General features: G+C 45.9%; 1 protein-coding gene across 1 annotated transcript in view; it reads right to left on the bottom strand.

Annotated features, from left to right (window-relative positions):
* The window catches only part of CATSPERD (cation channel sperm associated auxiliary subunit delta), a 46885-nt gene extending 21532 nt beyond the window's left edge, over positions 1 to 25353 (bottom strand). The window contains exons 1-8 of the mRNA XM_023764646.1: positions 24796 to 25353; positions 22950 to 23004; positions 21944 to 22038; positions 20023 to 20095; positions 18721 to 18835; positions 10901 to 10968; positions 9632 to 9745; positions 8507 to 8590 (exon numbers count right to left, since the gene is read on the bottom strand). Of these exons, the coding sequence (XP_023620414.1) occupies positions 8507 to 8590; positions 9632 to 9745; positions 10901 to 10968; positions 18721 to 18835; positions 20023 to 20095; positions 21944 to 22038; positions 22950 to 23004; positions 24796 to 24869 (678 nt within the window). The 5' untranslated portion in view covers positions 24870 to 25353. The remainder of the gene's footprint in view (positions 1 to 8506; positions 8591 to 9631; positions 9746 to 10900; positions 10969 to 18720; positions 18836 to 20022; positions 20096 to 21943; positions 22039 to 22949; positions 23005 to 24795) is intronic.
* Positions 25354 to 25378: the final 25 nt, after the last annotated feature.

Raw genomic sequence — 25378 nt, 5'->3', positions numbered from 1 at the left:
GCACCTTGCGACCCTCTAAGGGCCGGCTCCGGCGTCTGGTCTAAATTGTTTGGCATGGGAGACCACGCCCAAGTCCCCCAGTGAGCACGCGCAGTGGCGCGGGGCGTGGCAGCGCTTCACGCTCCTCTGGGGACCGAGCGGAGCCGTGCTTTTAAGCTCAGCGACCTTCTCTCTGATATCTCAGCCGCCTGGCCTGAAGCGAAGCTGTCTTGCCTGGGAAGAGAGTGGTCACGGTGTCTCGTGGTAACAAAGCTTAGGACGAGGAGAACCTACAGGAGAAAGGACGTCCTCCGGTGTCTCCCAACAGGATAAAGCGGCATCTGTCATGCAAATACCGCCCTGTGCAGAAGTGAGGGAAGACTGCTGCAGAAGTGAATACAGGCAACATCTTTGATCCCAGGGCACAGGCCTTTGAGAAGAAATCTCCAAGCCTCTCGTAGAGGCATTAGAAGGCTATCCAGGCAGCCAAAGTACCTCATGATCATGGTTGATAAAAACCAGGAGATCTGTGGCATCCATTTCCCTTTTCCCTTCACACCCTATTCCATCCAGAAAGACTTCATGACAGGTGTTGGAGGATGGCAAGATTGGGATATTTGAGAGTCCAACTGGCGCTGGAGAGTGGAAGAGAGAGGGAAAGCCAGAGAGAAACATGGATGTGAAAGAAACACATTGATTGGTTGCCTCCTGAACCAGCCCTGACCAGGGCCCAGGCCTGGGAGGAGATTGCAACCAAGAGATATTTAGAGCTATGGAAGTTTCCTCAGAGAACTCTAAAGGGGAGTTGAGCCAGTATATCTCAAAAGAAGACATCTAGAAATTTATGATGGCACTCGAAGTTGGAGGTCAGGAGACAAAGCGAGAACTGGAGAAGGCATTCACTGTGGTCCTAATGGCTCTGGGTCACATTTTCCAGATATGATCATTGTCAAGCTACGGGACAGACCGAATATACACTGTCTGCCCCCAAGGAGCCTCATGGTTGCAGTGGGGAAGATCATCCTTTCCCAAGTATTCTACGGATTAGTTCAGGGGTGGGCAAACTTTTTGACTCGAGGGCCATAATGGGTTCTTGAACTGGACCGGAGGGCCGGAACAAAAGCATGGATGGAGTGTTTGTGTGAACTAATATAAATTCAAAGTAAACATCATTACATAAAAGGGCACGGTCTTTTTTTTTTTAGTTTTATTCATTTCAAACGGGCCGAATCCGGCCCGCGGGCCGTAGTCTGCCCACGGCTGGATTAGTCGTCAGTGCCCAGAAACATCTGGATTCCTGGGATGATAAGGTGATGGGCTTTAGTCCAAGGGAAATGTCCATGAAGGCATACATCACCTTCCGCATCTTCTTCAACCATTGGTCTTTGAAGAGCAAGGACAAGGCACAGGTGACAGAGCAGGTTCTGCAGATAATGGGCCACCTTTTCTTCCTTATGCCACCATCCAAACTCAAGAACCAAGTGAACCGGTTAACACGATGGTTAATGATTTTGATGTCCATGAAAGTGACACCTTTCTACATTTCTCAGTGCATATCTGCCAACTGGTGAATGCTCTGGCGCTCAGCAGCTGTGGAGGTATAAACTTGGAATCCCAGCTGGAAAACATTACAGGCATGCTGTTCCAGCAGCTTTGTGAATGAGTGAACCCAGCAGACCCTCACTCTGTGGAGAACTGCAGCCTCGCCCTGAGGGCTTTCTTCATCCTGGCCAAGTTATACCAGGATCAGATGGTATCCCTCCAGTGATCCAGCCAAGATGGAATCAACCCTTCAAGTGTTCACAGATGTGTTCCAGGAATTGCCTCAGACCGAGAGGCTGCAGCGCATGGTACTGAATTCAACCATTATGGTGATTCAGGAGGACCTCAAACCAGTGCCGAAGGTCCTCGTGCACTTCATTGAGATGCTGGATCAGCATAACTGCTTGGCCTTGCCCCAGGGGAACACTATAATCAGCTATATCATCAAGCTTGTGGAGCCTGACTCATCAAATGAAGAGGACATCCGAATAATGTGTTCCAGAATCCTACAGATGGTATCTTTGCCCAAACTGGTCACGTTGGTGTGTGAGCCCAACAACACGTTGGCCTTTGTGCCTCTGTGTAAGGCAGCCACACAAATGGCTCTGAAGGCCCGTTCCCTGGGCCAGGTTCCTTACCTCAGCAGCTTTCACCAGGATCCTACCGAATACATTTCCCCTCAGAGACTCCTGACCCATCTTGTGATGTGTTCCCGGAAGCCCTACAGGGAAAAGGAGTTTGGTACAAGCTCTCTGAGGCTACTATCTGCCCTGCATCCTATCACTTCTCTGCGTCCTGTTAGAAACCACAGTGTTGGCCAGCTGTGGAGGAAGGTGATCCCACAGATGTTGGAGATACTAGATGATCATACTGAGAAGAGCCTGAATCAGGAGGAGTGGGAGGACAGGCTGTTCCAGTTTTTGAGTAAGTCATTAGTGGCTATTGATGATGACCGCTGGCAGGAGCAACTCATCAGAGTCATCTTGGAGAGGATGCGTTATTTCAGTGATGATGGTGATGAGAAGGCTTTTCTCTATAAATTCTTTGGCTTCGCCCTGTGGACCTCAAGAAGTGAGAAACTTGCCCTAGCCGGTCTGGCTCAGTGGATAGAGCGTTGGCCTGCAGACTGAAGGGTCCCAGGTTCGATTCCGGCCAAGGGCACATGCCTGGGTTGTGGGCTCAATCCCCAGTGGGGGTGTGCAGGAGGCAGCTGATCAATGATTCTCTCTCATCATTGATGTTTCTATCTCTCTCTCCTTCTCCCTTCCTCTCTGAAACCAATAAAGAAATTAAAAAATAATAATAATAATAATAAAAATAAAAAAAAAGAAGTGAGAAACTGGTGAAGATGATGCTCTCGGCATCCTTCAAACTTCCCATGAAAACCTGCAGGAGAGGGAGGGCATTGCTGTGGCATTCAGCATCGTGTCCAAGAAACATCTGAAGACAGTCCTGGAGCAACTGCAAGTGTATAGTGCTGTACTCACTGACAAGGAGTCATCGTCCATCCTCACACTGGCAAAGGAACGTCAGCGAAGGGAATGGGTGCTTGTCTGTAACACCATCTACTTAAGCTATAGCAAGATTATTTTAGAGAGCAAGGGAGATATTTTCATGCATTTCGATGCCATGCTGGTCTTGATCCTGCAACACTACCACAACTGCATTTTGGAAAAGGATAAGGGCCTGAAGCTGGATTACCTGAATGCCCTCATCATACTGACAAAAACCCTGGGCAGTCAGCAGCACGTGGCCTTTCTATTCAAGTTCCCCCACAAGCTAGCAATTGTTACCTTCATGGTGGACCTAATCAAGGAGGAGCCATTGAACTCCATTTCCAGCCCTATTAGACAGAAGGCAATGAACATCATCAATAACTTCAGGATGCTCAGGCCCCTCTTAGAGATAGAAGAGTAGAGTAGAGCTCCTGGGAACATGCTTCAGGAGTGTGTTCTGCCTGCCATCCATAGAAGTGTTACAAAAGGAGGCATCTAGTCCCAAGAAGGGCCAGGCCAATGTGGATCTGTCTGCAATCCCTCCTCAGACTAATGGAGACACTTATTGTTGAGATGCCCACCCGGATCCAGAACTGCTTGTAGCTTATGGATCCTTGGCTTACTTCCCAGAAGGATACGAGTGGGAACGGGCCATGTGGTGTGCTGCACGTATTCTGGAGTTTACAGCAAAAATGGAGGACTTCAATGCCTTTGCAGAGTACTTCACCCAGAGCCAGCTCACCAACCTGGTGCTGACAGCTATGGAGGAGCTGACGGGCAGCAGGGCTAAGGTGTCTCTGGCTGCAGCCCAGTTGATGAGCGCTGTCATGAAAAAGCGGGGCACAGATTTGATAAAGGTTGAGGAAATCGTGGCGGGCATCCTGGAACGGCTCAAACTGCAGCTGGAGACCAACACAAAGGAGGAGACCCTTCAGGCCCTGTGCTTGCTGGCAGGCAACAGCACCCACAGTGTTGTGCCCCTGCTGCTCAACAGGCCCCTCCCTTGGGATAGAACCATTCTGGCCCCGTGTAAGGTGTTCGGCACCGAGCGAAAGACCACAATCAAGGTCCTGCAGCTGCTGATAGGAATCCTGGAAAACCACTCCACAGAGGGCACGATGAAGATAGCCCTGCAGCCCGTGGAGGCGGCGTGTGCCTTGTGTGAGATGCTATCTGGGTCTCTGTGCCGGGAGGCCATCCTGGAACTCTACCCCCGGCTATTGCTGGCTCTGCTGTCATCTCTTCTGGGTGATTGAGCAAAATACCCCCCAGAAGATGGTGGTCTACAGGAAGGATGGGGGCTCAGGCAAGACCTTTGACTCCACTAGTTGTGCCCTGGAGGTGGTGAAGCTTGTGTTGTTTGCAGCCGCATATGATGGAGTGGTGGTCTATGCAGATGAGCATAAGTGCTGGGATCATCTGTCCTCCTCTAAATGTTACTACAGAGGGGTCATGGACCTGACACGTGGCATTGTGAAGAACTGGGAAGTAGTCATGCTGCACCGAGTTCTGAACCTTGCCAAGACCTTCCTTGACAGCGGAGATCATCATCAGAAATCTTGGCCAGGACCATCTATGCCCAGCTTCTCTGGCATTGATCAGTGGCTCAGACTCTGGGACAAGACTTTGTGGGCAATCTAATCAAGTGGACCAAGGAGCCGAACCTCATCATGAAAGAAATTGGACTCCGTGGAATCAGTAACCTGGCACTGCATCCAACTCAATCAGAGTCTGTGAAGAGCCTTTTTCCATCCTTGCGAGCCTTCCTGAAGAGTGAGGCATGAGTGACAGTTCAGGCAGTGAAGGCCCTACAGGACATCGTTGTACATGGGCATGGAGAAGAGGTCAAGGCGATGTTCTGCAGCATCTCCAAGCATCTGTGTCCACTCATCAATGATAAGAGGGACCAGGTGAGGATCACAGCCATCTCTGCCCTTGGGCACATGCTACATAGAGTCAACAAATTCAAGCCTGGATATGCCATCAAGAAACATCTGTACATTTTTTTAGTCCCGCTGCTGCTTAGCTTAGAGGACAACAACACAGAGGTGGTCAAGGCCTGTGGAGCAGCCCTGACTGAGTGGACTAATGTGATTGGCTGGTCATCCTTCACACAGATGTTTCAACATACCACCCTCAGTGATCAGATGCAGGTGTTGGAAGAAACATGCAATCACTTGGTGAATACATGCAAAAGACAATTAGTGGGGGAGTTACTGTTTCAGAGCTTCAGTTTCCTGAAGAGCTCCGAGTCCTTCCTACGGACAGCTGCAGTCCATTTCATAGCATTAATAGCTGAGAAGATAAACCTGCATTCCATACATGAGGATGATGTGCAGCTGTTAGGAAATGCTCTTGAAAGTATGAAGAATGATCCTGTAGAATCTATCTAGATTCTGGTGACTACTCTTCTTCAAAATATTGAGGAATATGTTAAACCTGAGGACAGCTCTAGTTCCATTATAAGTACTCGCTTCTTCCGATTACGTGGCAGGAAAGACCGAAAAAGAAAGAGGCACCAGCCGTAACCGGTTTAGCTCAGTGGATAGAGCGTCGGCCTGCAGACTGAAAGGTCCCAGGTTCGATTCCGGTCAAGGGCATGTACCTTGGTTGCGGGCACATCCCCAGTGGGGGGTGTGCAGGAGGCAGCTGATCGATGTTTCTCTCTCATCGATGTTTCTAATTCTCTATCCCTCTCCCTTCCTCTCTGTAAAAAATCAATAAAATATATTTAAAAAAAAAAAAAGAAAGAGGCACCTATTTAAGACTGTCAGACGGGAAGGAGATAATGATGCTGATCGGCCCAGGAATTGGCTCCTAGGCCCTCTAAATTTACTGTGCAACTGGTGCAAGGGAGGGTAAAAAATACTCCCCTTATAATAGACAACTTAGAAAAGTCAACACAGTCACAAGCACCAAAGTCTGAAAGTCCCCCTGAGGAATCTGAATTGATCCCAAAACAAGTTGCTCCTGAGTCACTGTGAACATTTAGAACTGGTGGCTAAAGCCTTTTCCAGTTGTTTATTCAGATGTCAGTGCTGGACTCTGCCGTAGTCTCTCCCACCTTTTTTCCAAGCATCTGTGTCCACTCATCAATGATAAGAGGGACCAGGTGAGGATCACAGCCATCTCTGCCCTTGGGCACATGCTACATAGAGTCAACAAATTCAAGCCTGGATATGCCATCAAGAAACATCTGTACAGTTTTTTAGTCCCGCTGCTGCTTAGCTTAGAGGACAACAACACAGAGGTGGTCAAGGCCTGTGGAGCAGCCCTGACTGAGTGGACTAATGTGATTGGCTGGTCATCCTTCACACAGATGTTTCAACATACCACCCTCAGTGGGTGGGCGACTTTGGCTTAACCCCAAATAGGTAGTTTGATCTTAGAAGATATAGTATATTCCTTGTTCTTTATCTCCCCTAGGGTATTGTTAGCTATCAGTATATACATTTGTAAATAAACGTTATTTTTTCATCCTAAAAAAATAAATAAATAAAAATAAATTGTTTGGCATGGTCGTCAAAGTTCTCTTATTTGCTCTTTATGAGACTCCTGACAGCACTGTGCAAGGATGCAATTTTTAAGAAACACTGTCACTGGTTCATAAGTGAGTCCCACCAACGCAGCTGTGGCCCCTCCCAGATGTTGGTGGAGAGGAGGGGGAGACTCCTGGCTTGTTTTCTAAGGGCCTCCTGGGAAGAGAACTACGTGCTCAGGGTGAGGACCCAGGTGCACAGGCTGCTGAACTTGACTGTCCCGCCCTCTCCCCCCCCCTTGTGGGCACCCGACAGGCCCGTCTGCAGGAGGTGCCTAAGGGACCGTGAGTGTGAGTTCTCATCCCCCAGCTCAATCCCTGTGTTGTGAATTGGCTGGCCTCGGTTCCCAGGTATTAGAATTGCTCAGCTGAGCTGCCCGTGTAGGCAACAAGGCAAACCTTGAAGAGTTCGAATTGCAGTGGGGTCAACCAGAGAACAGGCCAGAGGAAGCAATCAGCCCTTGGTCTGAGAACAGGCCAGAGGAAGCCATTGCCCACGAAGGGCAGCCGGGGGGAGGGTCTGCTGGATCAGCGCAGGTGAGGGGCACCTCTCACTGCCTCCGCTGGGAGCCCACAAAAGGCCCCTGAAGATGTATATACACGCCCAGGGCGGGAGAGGGGAGAGGGCCTAGGCTAGCAGCCAATAGAGAGGTACTGAGTGCAGAGTCAGAGTGGAGAAAAGTGTCAGCGAGGTTTTCTCCTCTTTCCTCCATAGGGAGGCTCCTGAAGCTAAAGTCCTAGGAATGAAGGCTGCCCACAGGGGCCTGGGACAATTGCAAGTCCTTCAGAGCCTGCAGAGCATCATCCTGCCCTAAGTCTGGACTGAGGAGGGCAGCATCCCCGGGGGCCTGCCAGGTAAAGCTTCCTGATGGCCTGTGGTCAGACCTGAGAATCACCCATAGGCGGTAACCAGGAGTTGGACTCCGCAGCCACTAAATTCTTGGCATTTTCTGGGTAGTGGGAGTGTCTCTGTAAATCCGGGCAGCTCCTTATGCTAATGAGGGGACTCTGGATGGGGCTGGACCAATCTCGTGTTAGAGTAGTGGTTCTCAACCTTCCTAATGCCGAAATCCTTTAATACAGTTCCTCATGTTGTGGTGACCCCCAATTTCGTTGTTACAAATTGAACATAATTAAAGCATAGTGATTAATCACAAAAACAATATGTAATTATATATGTGTTTTCCGATGGTCTTAGGCGACCCCTGTGAAAGGGTCATTCGACCCCCAAAGGGGTCTCGACCCACAGGTTGAGAACCACTGTGTTATAGGGTGGGGCTTTCAGCCTTTGGACATCAGCCCAAGCTCCTGAGGCTTCCCGAGAGGAGGTCTCCCTCAAACTTCAGAGCTGCACATCCGGTTCACAATTTTTGCAATACCAGGTCCTGACTGTACTTAATCCCTTTCCGATTTGATATTTTATCTTCTGATGCAGTTTAAATGGGGGGGCTGGGGGGAGGTGGAAGGGTGTGTGGATGAATGGGTATCTGGATGAAAGGTAGGTAGATGGATGGGTGGGTAGATGGACTGGTAAGTAGGTAAATGGATGGATAGATAGATGGATGGATGGATATGTGAATGGATGAACTGTTAGGTAGATGGATAGGTGAATGAAAAACTAGATGGATTTCAGCCCTAGCCAGTTTGGCTCAGTGGGTAGAGCGTTGGTGGACTGAAGGGTCCTGGTTCGATTCTGGTCCAGGGCATGTACCTCGGTTCAGGCTCCTCCAGGAGACAACCAATCGATGTGTTTCTCTCACAGCGATATTTCTGTCTGTACCTCTCTCTTCCACTCTCTCTAAAAATCAATTGAAAAATATCCTCAGGTGAGGATTTTAAAAAAAAGCTAGACAGATTTCAGATATGAAAATCCAAGTGTGTGACATTTAATAAAACCCTGGCTTGGGGCAAAGATCACTTCAAGTCATTCTTCCCAGGCCAAGTGACTCACCTGCCCTTGCTCAATGACAAGCAGCGCAGCCTGTGACAAGGAGTGAAAGTAGAAGATCCCACCCAAAGACCGCAATATTTCTGACTGTGAAACAAACAAAAAAAAACACATTGTGTATGAATAAATTGTAAGCATGTGTTTAATTCTAAATGTAACTTTAGGGCATCCAATGAGCTAAAATGAACAATTTTTAAAAATGATGATCTATTTATTCTCTATGAAATGTAGCTTGTAAGCAGAACCTCGAGTGGAGACAGCTCGTGCTGGGCAGACTTTTGCCCTTGCTTAGTGTCTGTATTTGGAGATTCTGGTTGAAGGAGATGTGGATGGGTGTCAGACTGACTGCTAGATGCATGCCTAAATCCTTCCTTTCTGCCTCGGTTCCTCACTCCTGGTGTTCGGCTGGTCAGCAGAGTGCTCAGCAGCCACACTGGAGCACAAAGCCAAGCTGACATCTTTCAGGTCAGAGAGAGACGACTATCTTAATTACGCCTCTGTTTTTTGGGGAGGTTCTATAAAATATACAGTGCTTTGGACTGAATTGTGCGCCCTCCCCTCCCAAATTCATTGCTCAAAACCCTAACCCTTTGTCTTAGTCCAATCAGGCTGCTGTGACAAAATGCCACAGACTGGGTGGCTTATACACAATAGAAATTTACATCTCACAGCTCAGGAGGCTGGAAGTCTAAGACCAAGGTGCCAGCGTGGCCAAGCGAGGGCCTCCTCTGGGTCAGACTTCTTGCTCTGTCCTCACCAGGCAAAGGGGGCCAGCAGGCTCTCTGGGGCCTCTGGTGTGAGAGCACTTATCCGATACCGTTCTCATCTATAAAACCAGGGTCATAAGAGTACTGATCTTCGGGTGGGCATGGGGTTAAATATCATAATTAATGTGCAGCTTCTACTTTGGCACTAGTTTTCATAAGCACTCCATAAACGTGCTATCATCTAAAACCTCTTGTCTCCTTTCCTAACTTCTTAATCTCCCTGGCCATGTCCCATGACCTGGAATTTTCCCTACCCTCCCAAGAGACAGAAGCCCTGGTTCACTCACTGCGCGCTAATTACTCCAATCACACACGAGACATTTATCTTTTTTGGTTCACTTTCTTATGCAAATGCACATACCTGTGTAACAGAGGCATACTCCATAAATTTGTATGCCCAGCGATCGGAGAAATATATATTGGTCTTAGATAGCTCGTCTCCACGCAAATAGGCAAAAATCAAATTACTTACATCCTGGAAGAACATACACAGAACAGTCTTTTTAAAAGGAGATTTGAGGGGTGGGGATGGGGAGATGCTGTTGAAGGTCACAAACTTGCAGCCAGTAGCTACATGCTCCTGCAGATCTAATGCCCAGCAATGCTATACTGTAAGCTTCAAAGGTGCTAAGAAACCGGATCTTAAAGGTTCCCACCACAAAAAAAGAAAAAGAAAAAAAGAAATGGCAATGATGTGCCATGATGCAGGTAACCCTTCAGTGGTCGTCATATTGCAATATATAAATGTATCAGATCATCACATTGTACACCTACACTTACAATGTTATGTCAATTATATCTCAGTAACAAAGGGAGATTGATGCCAAGGGTAAAACTCCTGGGCAATTACCCCAGAAAAATTAAAACATATGCACATACAAAAATCTGTACATAAGTGGGTATAGCAGTTTTTACAATAGCCCAAAAGTGGAGGCAACCAAATTCTGGTACATTCAGACCATGGAATATTACTTGACAATGAATAGGGAAAGTCTAAAGATATAGACAACAAATTGGATGAGTCTCTAGAGAATTTAGCTGACAACAGCTGGTCCTCAAAGGTCCCATATTGTACGGTTCCGTTTATATAACATCCGTGAGGTGGTAAAATTATAGAGGTGGGGAACAGATTAGTGGTTGTCAGGGGTTGGGGTGGGATGGGGGCAGGGAGCTGTGGAGCTCTGGGATGACAGAATAGACAGTCTGGTATTTCAATGGCAGGAATGGTCCTGTGCTGTGGCAATGTGATAAAATGCTAGAGTTACACATACTTTGTATCTATGTCAATACTAGTTTTAGTATGATACTGCAGTTATGTAAGATGTAACCATTGGAGGAAGATATAGAAAGGGTACATGGGACTCTGTATGATCTTTTCAACTTACTGGAGAGTCTATAATTATTTTAAAATAACAAATTAAAAAAAAAGGAAGGTAGATGGATATATTCTTAGTGAACTAGCCAGTTGATCTGAAAGTAGCTCCAGAGCCCCTCTCAACCTCTTAGGTTGTCGTGTGAGCCCTGGGGAAATGACATTGCCCAAGTCCAAAGGCCCAACTCCCAAGGGTTTGCCTGTTCGTATTTCCATCTGTGCTCAGAGCAAAGTGAAAAAACAATACCCTGTACTCACCAAGCAAAAGGGATGCCTACTGTAGCAACAGTTGTCACCAGAAATATGTGAAACAGGGTGATATATGCCTGAAAGGAAAAGATCATTTGGAAACTATATGAGTTATCTGAAGGTCAGAGAAAAGGTTTAGACACTGTTAAAGATTTTGCTTACTTTGGTCCAGTCGCCAATTTAAATGGAGACTGACCTTGTATGTACATATACATTGAAAGGGCGAGGACTACGCCCTCCATCTTGCCCCGTATCCTCCATGGGGGGGCAGCAGCCATGTGCTACCTTCTTCCCGGAAGTCTAAGCTTCTGCTAGCCACACCCAGGAACAAGACACCAACTTGCGCCTGGCCAATCGGCAGGGCCCACAGTCCCCTCTCCTACCCTGACTCCACCCCCTATTAAAACCCTGTTTTTTCCCACGGTGGTCACTCTCTCTGCTTCAAGGTGGGGGAGTCAAGCTAGCTCGAATAAAGGACTCTCTGATTTTGCATTGGACTTGGCTGGCTCCCCTGATGGTCTAATGGGGATCTTGAAATCTGGGCATAACATTTGGGGGCTCGTCCGAGATCCCCAACACCATCGAGGGACCCCCCAGTCTGGAGGGCCTGACTGACCACAGTAGGTGTCTGTGTCGTTGTGTGTTTTGTATCTGTCCTGTGTGAGCTCACTTCTGAAATCTGTATTCGCCCGCAATGATCTTAAGTGTACGCACAGGGGGATCAAGGGCGGGAGGAGTTGGCGGACGCCTCGGCCCTCCATCTGGAGGGGTGTAGTTTTGCTTCCATGGAGTCAGAAGGTCTGTAGGAACCCCCTCAATCTAAGACAGGCGGGTCGCTCCCGCTGGTTGGTGTGCAGCCACTGGTTGGCGCGCAGCCATTGTTTTCGGTTTTTGCTTCCATGGAGTTGGAAGATTGTTTTAGTTTCACTTCCATGGAGTTGGAAGGCTGTTCTTTAGGGCCCTCTTGTTTGTCTGTGTCTGTGTTTTTCTGTTTTCTGTGGACTTACTGGACGGATGTTATGGGACGAACTCAGACTGCTCCTTTGGGTATTGTGATTGATCATTTCAAGGAAATTGGGGAAGGCTGTAAAGCTCCCTCAGGAGTTGGGAAGTTGTTATTGTTTAAACTCTGAATGAATGTCTGGTGAAAATATGCGAGTGTGGAGGGAGGGGGCCTGCCCTCTCCCCTCCTTTGTGTGGCTTCAGGACTTAGGTCAGGTGGGCATCTGAGTAATGATCTGTGAAAACAGGTCATCCCCTTCCCAAGTAAATGCATCCGGGATTTCTGTGCACATGTAAAGGGAAAAGGCCAGTTTAAAAACGAGTGCGCATAGTTTTGAGCTGAACTTGACCTTTTACTGTGTACAGAATAAAAACCCGAGACTGTTTTGGCCTTAAAAATGGCGGAGATGAACCTGACAAAGAAATACAGGCTGTTTCCCAAGGCGATTTAAAGTAGCTCTTTTGAAATTTCCCGCCCTAAGGCAAGTACCACCAGGAAGTTGATAGTCAAGTTTACATGTGAATAGCTATGGATTTGCTTCTTGACTTCCCCAGCAGGAAAATTGTGACCATTTTGAAATTTAGCAGCTGTGCCAGGCTTATTGGCTGGAAACTTAAAACTTTTAAATTCAAATCTTCTAAAAGTATTGAGATTTATAATACTGAAATGTTGATCTAAGTATGCCTAGTATGAAGTCTAGATGATAGAAATTAATCTATTAATTGAAAATGCCTTATATTTTATTTGAAATGTTTCCTTAAATGTAAAATTATTAGATTTCAAAATTTATTCTAGTTAATCAAAAAACTGCTAATATTTGACTTGTAAGCTCTGAAAGTTTAAAGTGCAAACTGAATTGGGAAAAATTAATTAAATATCTAATGTATAACTTGTTTTTGAAAAAATAAAATGTGTTTTCTCTTAAATAATTAGAAATTCAAAATATATTACTCATTGTTCTGATTTAAAAAAAGATTAATTTTAACATCTCAACTGAATTTTTAATACAAAAACCAGTTTAAATTTGATATTCTTTAAGATAATTATAAAAGGTATAAACAGCTAATGAGATTTCTGTTTGTCTGAAATATAATGTTGGCCATCTATCTTTTAGGAATTTTGGTTTGCTCTTCCCTTGTTTACTGTAAAAATAAGGAAATCATCTTTTCTGTCAGAGAACAGTTTAGACAGCCACTCTGAGCTGTGTGACTTGGCAGCCGCCATGTTGTCCGCATGGTTTGCCGCTCCCCTGGGGGCCGCCATCTTGAAACAGTAAAGGCCCCTCCCTCTGACTTAGCCAATCACACAAGGAATGTCTGCTCACTGAGGCAGGATGGGATTTCAGGGGTGGAGCTTTAAGGCAGAGTTTTATGGAGCAGCAAGTGTGCTTGCCTCTCGGATTTATTTTTAAGCTAATCTCTTAAATCTAGAAAACCCTGCTTTCCTTAAACTAAGGACAAAGATTATGTCAAAGTCTTTAAAAGGGACTGATAGCAGTAATCTAATTTCTAAAGTATAATTATTTCAGGTAGAAACTGTGGTTTCATACTGATCTTAAAGGGCATATTCTTCCTTTGCCTGGGAGGGACAGTGCAGCTGTTCCAGGGTCGGGAGAGCTCCAGCTAACTTGCCAACTCAGTGTTCGGGAGACCCAGGATATGCCTAAGTTTAACCTAAGTTCTAGATAATGTGTTTACCCAAAGCTGTGGTTTGGATTGCATGCTGTCTCTGCTTCTGTAAATTGATCTGTCCTTATTGCTTAAATATGTATCTTTGTTGTTTAAAATTGTTTAGTGAAATGTCTATATCTCTTAAAAAAATTTGAATATATTGTTAATCTGAAAAATATTAAATTAATCTGAAGAATATTAATTATTTACATGTCACCTAAACATTAAGACTAAAAGTTCTAACTAACTGGAAAGCATGGCTTTGGTATGATGGAAGGAAAAAAAATGCTGAATAAATAATAGGCCAGTAAGCTGGAACTGGTCACTGGTGGTGGATTGTGAGAAGGGCTGGACATTGCCTAACTTCTCCTTCCTTGGTACCCCTGAAACATCAGAGGGTACTTCTGGCCTTGATTTTATTGGTTTTTGGTTTTGGATTTGTTTGTTTGTTTGTGATGAAAACTGTTTCTATCTAAATAAGACATAGGTCAAGAATCCTGTCCTGGGATGTGGGAAAGAAAGGCCCCCAAATCTGTTCCTGTCAGGCCCCCATCAGGGGACTTGGGTGGTGTTCCTGTTATCTGCTCAAGAGCCCAAGACTCTAAAGATACTTGTTCACTGAAAAGGTGTAAGTATAAATGTTTATTTGATGTTTGTAAACATCTCTGTCTGTTTGTTTGCTGGGAACTTTGATTTGCTATGTGATATTCTGTGCTGGGTTGGGATTTTGGAATTCTGGGGTAAATTTAAAAGGTATTTATGGCGTTTCTAATCTGATTGGGACATTTAAAAGTGGAGCTCACAGTTCCTCAAGGCAAAGATTTAATGGGCCCTTCCCCCTGCCTGTGCTGAATTAGATAATACAGGCCAGTGTCATTTAGCTTGCTGGTTAAAGGAAGACAATGGGCCCTGGAATCTGTAAAGATAGACGGGAATGAAGCTGGTCAAATGTACTGAAAGGGTTTAGTACCTATTGCTGCTAGCAAAGGAGGGGCTGATATCTCCTTCTAGCGCACTCCCTTGAAAGAGGCCCGGTTGCTGCTCTGCCACAAAGGGCACAAGTAACGCAGGTAATAACCAGGGCTATTGGGGCAAATTGAAAATTACATTATGCTTATAGACCCGAGTTCAGGGCAGGTAGAAAGAAACCATGGAAACTGATGGGGACTGGGTGGCTCTCCTATCATGTTTAGCAGGCCACCCCCTATCATTCCTAACCTTAAAGCTGACTTTCTTGCTGCAAGAACTATCTCTTTCCTTGAGAGGGCTCCAGAGGGCGCACGAGGACATTTGGCCGCACCTCGGCGCCACCCAGGAGACCGGCCCAACCCCAACTCCTCATCAGCACAGACCAGGAGATTGGGTCTACGTCAAAAGGCACCGCCTGGAGACCCTGGAGCCACGTTGGAAGGGTCCCTACACCGTGGTGCTGACGACCCCCACCGCTCTCAAGGTAGACGGCATCACGACCTGGGTCCATCACACTCATGTCTGGTCAGTGGACCCATCCGTAATCCGGGAAGACTTTGTCACCAAATGGAGCGTCGATCGAGATCAACGAAACCCGCTCAAGCTCAACCTGCCCGATGCTGGTAACATTAAATAGACTTAAATAATGCTTGTGTCTTCATGGACATGGCTCCAAAAAGACAAGGACAATTCATAAGAAAGTCAGAAATAGACTTTAGTATCACATGTTTAGTAGCAGAAGATTTGGCTGCCTGAAGCGGCCATGATGCCAATATTATGTTTCATTGTATTAATATGTTATATTAACCTTTAATTAATTCTCTTGCAGGTTTGAATGTATATTGGCTGTCCTGGAAGGGAACTTTGTGGGGTGACCCCCAAAAGTAAAGGAATTGGCAAGAAAAGTCAGAAAACCTTAGAGCAGATCAGTATGTTTTTCTCCTTATATAATTCCTCTGAAACCTGGCAATGCTAAATAAGTCATGGCAATACATTACTTTGCATAAATTCAATAATACTGGTTCCTAATAGTGGTTTTATTAACATAAAACTTTGACTGGAGCATCATGTTTTAAAAAGCCCTGTCTGAGCTCTAAAAACTTGAAGCCAGTAAAAATGCCACGAAGAAAGCCTGGTATCCTGCTTGGAAGCCCTGAAAATGGCTGGCGCTGGAGTGTCAAGCCGATGCCCTACCATCACTGACGGTTGGTAAGAGTAGAAGGGGAGCAGTAAAGATGCCTCTGCTTCCCTGCGGAACCCCCACACACTCTGGGCCGCAACAAGTAGGAGGGCTACTGAGATGGGCTTAAAGCCTAGAGCGTGGGCTCAAGTGGAGTTGCTACAGGTGAAGGATTCACCTAACTCAGCAGATACTGCAGGCAGGCCTAATGGCAGCTGGATGGCTTGGCTTCCTGGCCCTACGGGGCACATTAAAATTCAACCATGAGATTCCAGCAAAGGTGGTCGGTTACCATTCTTGTTGTGTTTATGCAAACATCAGGCCACATTGAATACAATAGATAAATTAATCTTAATCTGGCTTTTTAATAGCCATGAAGGAATTTTAAGAAGAAAAATCCTATTTCAATAGAAGTTGTTAAAGCTAAAATGGTTTCTTTCCCTTCCAGCGGACCATTTGTTAAGCGTATAGGGATAGTTCAGTTGATAGTTCTGTGTGCCCACTACGGGCCTCTAGCAACGGTGAAATAGAAATGCAGTCCGTCTCATGATTGAGCCGGAAGTTCCAAGACAAAGGGGGGAATGAAAGGGCGAGGACTACGCCCTCCATCTTGCCCCGTATCCTCCATGTTGGGGCAGCATGTGCTACCTTCTTCCCGGAAGTCTAAGCTTCTGCTAGCCACACCCAGGAACAAGACACCAACTTGCGCCTGGCCAATCGGCAGGGCCCACAGTCCCCTCTCCTACCCTGACTCCACCCCCTATTAAAACCCTGTTTTTTCCCACGGTGGTCACTCTCTCTGCTTCAAGGTGGGGGAGTCAAGCTAGCTCGAATAAAGGACTCTCTGATTTTGCATTGGACTTGGCTGGCTCCCCTGATGGTCTAATGGGGATCTTGAAATCTGGGCATAACATACATAACCCATGGACACAGACAATAGGGTGCTGAAGGCCTAGGGGGGCAGGTACCAGTGGCAGGCTGGATGGGGTCAATGGGAGAAAAATGGGGATACATGTAATACTTTCAACAATAAAGAATTATTAAAACAAACAAACAAACAAACAAAAAACCAAATGGAGACGCAGCCAAAAAATCAGGACAAGGCTAAGTAACCTGCTATTGACATGTGGGGCCAGATGGCTCCTGACTTTGGGGTCGTCCTGTGCCTGTGGGACGTTTTGCAGTACCCCTGCCTTTAATGACGCAATGCCAGCAGTACCTTCCTCCGGTGTGGACAACCAAAAATAACCTCCCCACACTGCCAAAATGTCATCTAGGGGGCAGAACTGTCCCCAGTTGAGAATCATACACTCTTTTAGGACTGTATGCCAAAACTGCAGGAAGAACTCCCTTCTCTTATCGAGGTGTTCTTTGATTTCATTTTCAGTGCAGAAACTTTGGCTTGAAATGAAACAAAAAACAACCAGTGTTGGTGTGAAGGTGAAGAAAATGGAACTTTTGTACCCTGTTGGGAATGGGAATGGTGCAGGACTGGCAAACAGTATGGAGTTTCCTCAAAGAATCTGAAAATGGAATGACCACATCATGACTACAGAAGAGAGAACAACTTTCACATAGACCAGTGGTCGGCAAACTCATTAGTCAACAGAGCCAAATATCAACAGTACTTCTTCAAAATAGACTCGCCCAGGCTGAAAACCGACTTCTGTGCATGGGCCACGAAGTTTCAATCGCACTGTACATGCACGCCCGCTCGTGGTATTTGTGGAAGAGCCACACTCAAGGGGCCAATGAGCCACATGTGGCTCTCGAGCCTCAGTTTGCCAACCACTGACATAGACAATGAAGAAAGACATTGCTAAAGATTTTGCTTACTTTGCTTCAGTCACCAATTCAAATGGAGACTGCAGCCAAGAACTCAGGAGAAGGCTGAGACTCAGAAGGGCAGCAATAGAAGAATTAGGAAAGATCACCAAGAGCAAAGCTGTGCCATTAGAGACCAAGGTCTCTAAGATCATCCACACCCTGGTATTCCCAATTACTATGCCCGGATGTGAAAGTTGGACAGTGAAGAAGGCTGACAGAAAGATTGATTCATTTGAAATATGGAGCTGGAGGAGAGGTCTGCAGATACTCTGGACTGCCAGGAAGACAGGCATGTGGGCCCTAGTGTAAATTAAGCCAGACACATCGCTGGAGGCAGAAGTGACCAAACTGAAGCTGTTCTACTTCAGGCACATCATGAGAAGGCAGGACTCTTTGGAAACCACATAATGCTGGGGAAAAGAAAAGGCAGCCGTAAAAGAGGAAGACAAAATATAAGATGGAGTTATTCTGTAAAAGAAGCCACAGACATGAGTCCACAAGAGCCGGGCAGTGCTGCTGGAAGAAGGGCAGAGTGGACATCACTCAGAGTGTTGCCAGGAATCAGAGCCAATCCAATTCCACTTCTGGGTGTATACAAAAAAAAATTTTAAAGTTAAAAGCATGGACTCAGGAAGATATTTGTACACGTGTGCTCACGCACACGTTCAAACAGTGTTGTTCACAATAGCTAAAGCACAGAAGCAACCCAAGTGTCCATTGGCAGATGATTGTACAAAATGTGGTCTATCTATACCATGGAATGTTGTCACCAAGCATCTAGAAGTCATTTTTGCCCAAGGTTTCTCTGGCTTATAACTACAATCTGCAGTGAATGGGGGTTCAGCCCAACTTCCATTTGAATTTTAAAGGACAAGGTAACATTCAGGGACAGACATCCAAAGAGCAGTATGGTTTGTCCTACCGAAATTAATAACCATTTCTTTGAGGTTGGCTGAACTCAAACAAAATACAAAAATACAAAAAGGCCCTGGCCAGGGTGGCTCAGCTAGTTGGAGTGTCATCTCATACACCAAGAGTTTGTGGGTTCAATTCCTGGTCAGGGCACATACCCAGGTTGCGGGTTTGATCCCCGTATGTGGAGGCCACAAATTGATTTTTCCCCCCTCCTCTCTCTCTCCTTCCCGCCCCCCTCAAAAAAACACATAAAAAGAATATATACCTCTTGATGCAGTCCAGGAATTGGCTCTATAATTATAAATATAGACTTTTTTATTCACTACTAACAGCAATAGAGGACCAGCAAAATGTGCTGATGTTACTTCTGGTATGCCAACCTATAAATAATGACATATATAACATCAATAAACACCTCTTTTTGGATATCAATTTGGGAAGCAATACTTCTAGACACACATACAAGAAACATCTGTGCCAACAGGAGCTTTTTGGTTCCTAGATATTGGGGACTATGTATCCTGGGGTAAGCTGGAACCAAAACCGGGAGGTGGTGGCCTCAGACAGCTAAATTCACTCCCTCATCAAAACCCTCTCTGAGTCCTGGCTGGCATAGCTCAGGGGTTAGAGTGTCAGCCTGCACATCAAGGGGTCATGAGTTCGATTCCCAGTCAACTGCACATACATGGGTTGCAGGTTCGGTCACCGGCCCTGGTTGGGGAGTATGCGGGAGGCAACCAATCAATATATCTCACATAGATGTTCCTCCCTCCCTCCCTCCCTCCCTCTCTTCCTCTCTCTCTTCCTTCTACTCTATCTAAAAAAAAAATCAATGGAAAAAAATATCCTTGGCTGAGGATTAACAACAAAACAAAAAACCCAAAATACAAAAAACAAACCTTTTCTGAGGAGGCCCTGGCCAGGTAGCTTACTTGGTTAGAGCCATCATCCCAATATGCCAAGGTTGCACATTAGATCCCAGGTCAGGGCACATACAGGAACCAACCAATGAATGCATATAAGTGGAACAACAAATCCATGTTTCTCTCTCCGGAAAAATAGAAACAAAATAACAACAAACCCTTCTCCAAGGATAAAGCCTAAAGATAAATGATAAATGAGGAGCATTAACTATTGCTTCCAAGAAACATTGGTATCTTAATATATGGCAAAACTTCTTTAGCATAGGTGCTAATGGTAGAATTTCTCAAGATAGTTACTAAGAGTGTAAAGGTTTTTCTGTTTTGGTTTAGGACAATTTAGGGAGGCCCTGGAATCAGTGCATGTAATCTATCTATTCCCAACACAAAACCAATTGTAGGAAGCATTGGCAACAATTCTGCTTCCTTTTTCAGGAAAAAAAGGTACCATTTTGGTAGTAAGGACAGAATAGAATTAACACTCTTTTTTGGCTTAGAAACTACTCTCAATGTCTTAAAGAGACACATTTTTGTAAAATAAACTTCAAATGAACAAAAACAAACTAATGTGATATTTCCAAATTATACCTTTACCCTGAATATTACGTATTTCAAGCATCCTTCAGACTGTTCCATATAATAACTACCTGCATTGACGTAGGGATGGAAAGTGGAGGAAGACTACTCTCAAAGTTATTTCTCGTGAAAAAAAGTTGTTGTCTGAAATAAACAATAAAACAGTTACATTAGGAGAATTTTACACAAGGGGTGGGGGTGGGGGCGGAGACAATGGCAGTCACTCTAAAAATGTTACACACATCAAAATTTATTTAAAAATAAGGAACAATTTAGGTTCTGCCTATCTACCTACCTACCTACCTACCTACCTATCTATCCATCCATCCATCCATCCATCCATCTATTTTTGCATGAGTAAATTTGTACAGCCTGGGTATTCAACTTCTTGAAATAACATTATATTAAAAGTGTGACCAGCCCTACTGGTTTGGCTTTCCTAGGTTTGATTCTGGTCAAGGGCACATACCTACATTGCAGGCTTGATCCCTGGCCCTGGTGAGGGTGTTGTGGGAGGCAAACAATTGATGTGTCCCTCTCACATCGATGTTTTTCTCTGTCTCTCCCCCTCCCTTCCACTCTCTCTAAAAATCATTGGAAAAATATCCTCATGTGAGAATAAATAAATAAATGTGACCAGGTTGTTACCATAGACAGTCAGCCAAAGTACAGGCAGCCAGTGGCCAGGTGAGTGTGGGTTGACTGGCCACTTTGGAGGGCCACGCTGTCTGGGGGCTGTGTAGAGGATGCAGGCATGTTGGCTTCCAGGGGCACCCTGTGGACTCCAACGGGCTCCCCCTGATGTGAAAATGCTGTGTCTAGTGTAGGGAGATGGGCTTAATGGTGGGTCCTGCAGCCCCTCCCCGCCCCCCCCCCTCACACACACACCTCCACTCTCCACTGACTCTGATATTATAGACAGAGAGTGCCAGGGAGTCTTCCCCATTGGTCAAGATGGCACACTAATGTGGCAAAATCTATAAAGATAAATGGATAGGGCCTGAACATGCCAAAAGCTAGAAAGACAGGGCCCGAATGCACCAAAAGCTAAAACGATGGCCCTAGCTTGTTTACTCAGTGGTTAGAGCGTCAGCCTGTGGACTAATGATTCACGGTTCAATTCCAGTCAAGGGCACATGCCTTAGTTGCAGGCTCAATCTAGGACCCCAGTTGGGGCGCATGGGGGAGGAAACCGGTCAGTGTGCCTCTCTCACATTGATGCTTCTCTCTTTATGTCTCTCCCCCTCTTTTCCAGTCTCTCTAAAAAAAAAAAATCAATGGAAGAAATATCCTCGGGTGAGGATTCAACAAAAAAAGCTAGAAAGATGAATGGATATGACCTGAGTGAGCCAAAAGCTAGGAAGATAATTGGATGGGGGAGGGGGAGCCTTCTTCTCCCTATTCCTACAAAAATAGTGGGCTTGAACAGGTGGGGGGGTCGTCTTTAAGATGGGAGTCAACCATTCTCCCAGGTCATAGCACCTGAATAAACCTCTTTCCTTTTGCAACAGCACCTGTCTCATGAGGCTGTCTTTCATTGTGGCAGGCAGCCAAACCTGTGTTTCAGTTATAGTTTTGGTGACCCAGATGGGACAGCACGGACCTCAGTAAGTCCTGGAGGGCCTGGGCTAAGGTCCCAGCTGCCTGTGGTAGGCTGACCCTGGGAGCAGGACTGTGAGGGATTGAGCCCGCAAACCAGGCATGTGCTCTGACCGGGAATTGAACCTCAACCTCCTGGTTCATAAGTCAATGTTCAACCACTGAGCCACGCCAGCCAGGGTAAACATGACTTTTATTGGGCACAGTGCCCTGGAATTAAGTACTTTCTGGTCTCTTCATCTCTCTTCCACCCCAATTGTGGACTCCCTGCAGGCTAGTAACTAGCAACACAGGACAGACCCATCTTCCTTAACCTTTGTTGAATGAATCAATGAGGGAAAATCTAACACTTTAATAAAAATGATAGTAGCAATTCATAAAATGGTTACTTACCCTAGATATAGGGCTGTGTTTTTCTTGCAAGGATGTCTAATCAGGCGTGTTGTAGATGAAAAATACAGGACATCCTGGGCAGATGGTTGCAAAATCTTAACATCAATAATAATAAACACTTGATGAAAACAATGTCCTAATGTGCAATATTGAAAATGTAAAAGTGAAATCTAAATTAAGCAGGTGCACTGTATCATTATCATTTTCCTGTTTTGATATTATACTCTGGTTATGTCAGATGTCACCACTGAGTATAGGGTATCTGGGATGTCTATTTCTGCAACCTGCCGTGAATCTATCATTTCAAAATAAAGAGTGAAAAAAGATTCTGAAGCTAATTCATAACACATCTAATTCCACATGTTATTTTTTTATTTACAGATTATTACTTATTAGAGAGGTGAGAGGACAAATTGTAAAGCTAAGAGGTTAGAAACCAGCCACTTTGAGATTATTTAGAAATGCTGACACCTCTTCCCAAATGACGTAATGTCAATAGGTAATTTATTTTAACAAGTGAAATATTTTTTTCTTCATACATATTCTTTTTAAAATTGAATTTATTAGGGTGACATTGGTTAATAAAATTTATAGCTTTCGGATGTATAATTCTATAATACATCATCTGTATATTGTATTGTGGTCTCATTATCCCAATTTCTTCATGCATTTTAGGTACACATGGGGGGAAAGGAAGTTCCTGTTGTACTGTCATATAAACAAATTTGCTTCCCATGTTATTGCAGATTTTAAAATCTCCTATCACACAGAAGAACACTGGTGATCTGATTTCTAAACACACTTCTGTCTCCTGGCTTTGTCCAGGTTACTTGGTCTCTACTTTTTTAGTGAAATGGGAAAGATAAATCCTTTATTTCAAAGGGCAATGGTAAAGATTAGTGTTGTATATCTAACACAACACTGGCACAACAAAAATACTGGGAAATATTCTGATTTAGTTATTAGATTCAAGTGAAGAATGAATATTAAATATGGAGTCACATACCCCTGGAGTTTCATGAACATCCTGAGTTATCTTTCCTGTCCTCACCGTGTGAACACTAGAGATAAGTGACAAGAGAGACCTTCTGTCAATGTTTATTGAATATTCATCATGACTCCACCAGATTGTCTCTGGGTTAACTCTGAAATACCTGTTCTTGATGCTTTTCAGTTATGGAAGGCCCTGTAAAATCTAACTAAACTGGGAGTCCTCCTCTCCCACAGAGAGACACATGGATACCCCAAAATGGAGATATTTCCAAGTGCTCATAAAGGCCCATTTGCAGACCCCAGATTAGGAAGATTAAGAATTCCTACTTCGTTTTCTTTTTCTTCTTTTTGTGTGTGCGGTGTTGGTGGCTGGGAGAGTGTTGGTATAGTTTACAGCAGAGGTTCTCAATCTTGGATGTGCTAGAAGCACCTGGAGGGCTTGATAAACTTTATATGGCGAGGCCTCACCTGTAGATCCAGGGAACTGCAGTGGTAACAAATTCCCAGGTCATGCTGTTCCTGCTGATCCAGGACCACATTTTGAGAACTCGTATGGGGAAATGGGAGAATTAGATGAACTCTTTACAGACTTTGAGACAAATCGTCCTAGTAAATCTTACTGGAAAACCCTACTCCACAGTGACTAGCTATGTGTCTTTAGGCCTGTGTGTCTTTAATTTCGCTGGGTCTGTGTTCACAATCCTAAAACAAGGTTAATGAATCACTAGTAAAGATGAAATGAGGCCATGCACCAAAGCACACGTTCACTATTTCATCACCAAACAGGGCCCTGCTAAATGTGACAGCTCAATTCTGGCAAGAGCTCCCTGAGGACAGGAACTGGGCTTTATAGCTTCTGTCTAGCTCGTATAGCACCTTGCGTAGCCTTCACTAATGTAACAGTTACTGAAATCTAATAATGTTCTAGGTATGGAGTGAATAAAATAAACATTCTACACTCTCATGAAGCTATTATTTCTAGTGACGGCAACAGATAAGAAAAAAAATTGTCTAAAGAAAATAACAAGTTAGTGATTGATAGTGAAAAGCAGATATGAGGAGGGGGCCTTAAATGAGGAAGTACTATTTAAGTCGGGATAGAGATCTGATTGACGAGGAAAGAGCCATGGAGAAACCTGGAAGCAAAGCGTACCATCGGAGGAAGTCGTATGCACCGAGTCTCTCCCATCCCCAAAGCTGGGTCTAGTTGGCCGTGTTCAGGGACAGTGTGCCCGGAGCAGTGACTGCGTGGGCAGGGACCAGATGGGTGGTTGTCAAATCCCTAGGAACCCTTGGCAATACCTAGAGGCATTTTTGATGGATGGGTAAAGCCTGGGGAAGTAGGTACACCTGGCATCTAGTGGGTGGCGGCCAGGGACGCTGCTCAACATCCAACAGTGCACGGAACGGCCCCACCCGCCCTACGTGTCAGCTGCGCTGCTGTTGAGAAGCCTGGGGCCAGAGCATGCGAGGAAATGCAGGCTGCTCCAGGAACTCGGGTTTTATTCCGGGTGCCACGGAGAACCAGAGAAGGGGAATGACGAGATCAAATTAGATTATCAATTCCTCTGGCTGCCTGCGTTGAGTGCTGCCTAGAAAGGCACAGCCTGGGGTGGTGGCAGTGGAAGTGGCTTGAAGGGTTGGAACAGTCCAAAGTTTTGAAGTGGCAACGGGAGGACGTGGTGATGGACTGGATAGGTTAGAATGGGGTGAGAGAAGGGGAGGTATCACGTTTGATTCCTGAAGAGAGAACTGGGAAACCTCAATCCTCCCCGGATTCCGCCCAGGCCTCCACTCAGAGGAGCCAACCTTCCTTCCCGACCCCTGGCAGCACCCCAAACCCGGAAGGGCGGCCGCACCGGCACAGCGGCTGAGCTCTGGCCAGCGAGCAGAGCCGCAAGGACGCTACCGCGACAAGCATCAACACCAGCATCTGGTTAGAGGCGCCGCCGCCGCCACCACCGTCCTCAACCGCCGCAGGGTGCTGCTCCACAGTGTGGGCATGCGCAGAAGAGAGCCTGGGCACCGCGTCTGGGGTCGCCGCGGATCCTGAGCATGCGCACCTCGGCTCCTGGGAAGCCTAAATCCACCCACCTCAACCGTCCCCTTCCAGAACCTGGACACGCGCAAACAGGCACACGCGCATGCTCTCACTGGAGCCTGAGCATGCGCGCGTCGTTCCCCCCAACCGGCCCCTGGAGCATGGGCAGGAGCATGGGGCTGCTGGGGCGCGTTGACAACTTCAGCTTGAGCGCAGTGTCTCCCGGGGAAGTTCGAATTCACCAACCAGGAGCCTGAGCATGCGCACATCACTCGTCTCCACACGTTCCCCGAAGGTTCACTTTCAGCAACAGCCGGTCACTTTCCTGCGGGTGAGAGCGCGTGCTCACCTCCACGTGACCCGAAGAGGCTTGGGCGGTGCCAGCTGGTTGGCTGGAGGAG

The sequence above is a fragment of the Myotis lucifugus genome, unplaced genomic scaffold, assembly GCF_000147115.1.
Source record: "Myotis lucifugus unplaced genomic scaffold, Myoluc2.0 scaffold_341, whole genome shotgun sequence".
Taxonomy (NCBI): domain Eukaryota; kingdom Metazoa; phylum Chordata; class Mammalia; order Chiroptera; family Vespertilionidae; genus Myotis; species Myotis lucifugus.
Note: the sequence above shows the minus strand (reverse complement) of the source record. Positions and strands in the feature narration are given on the sequence as shown.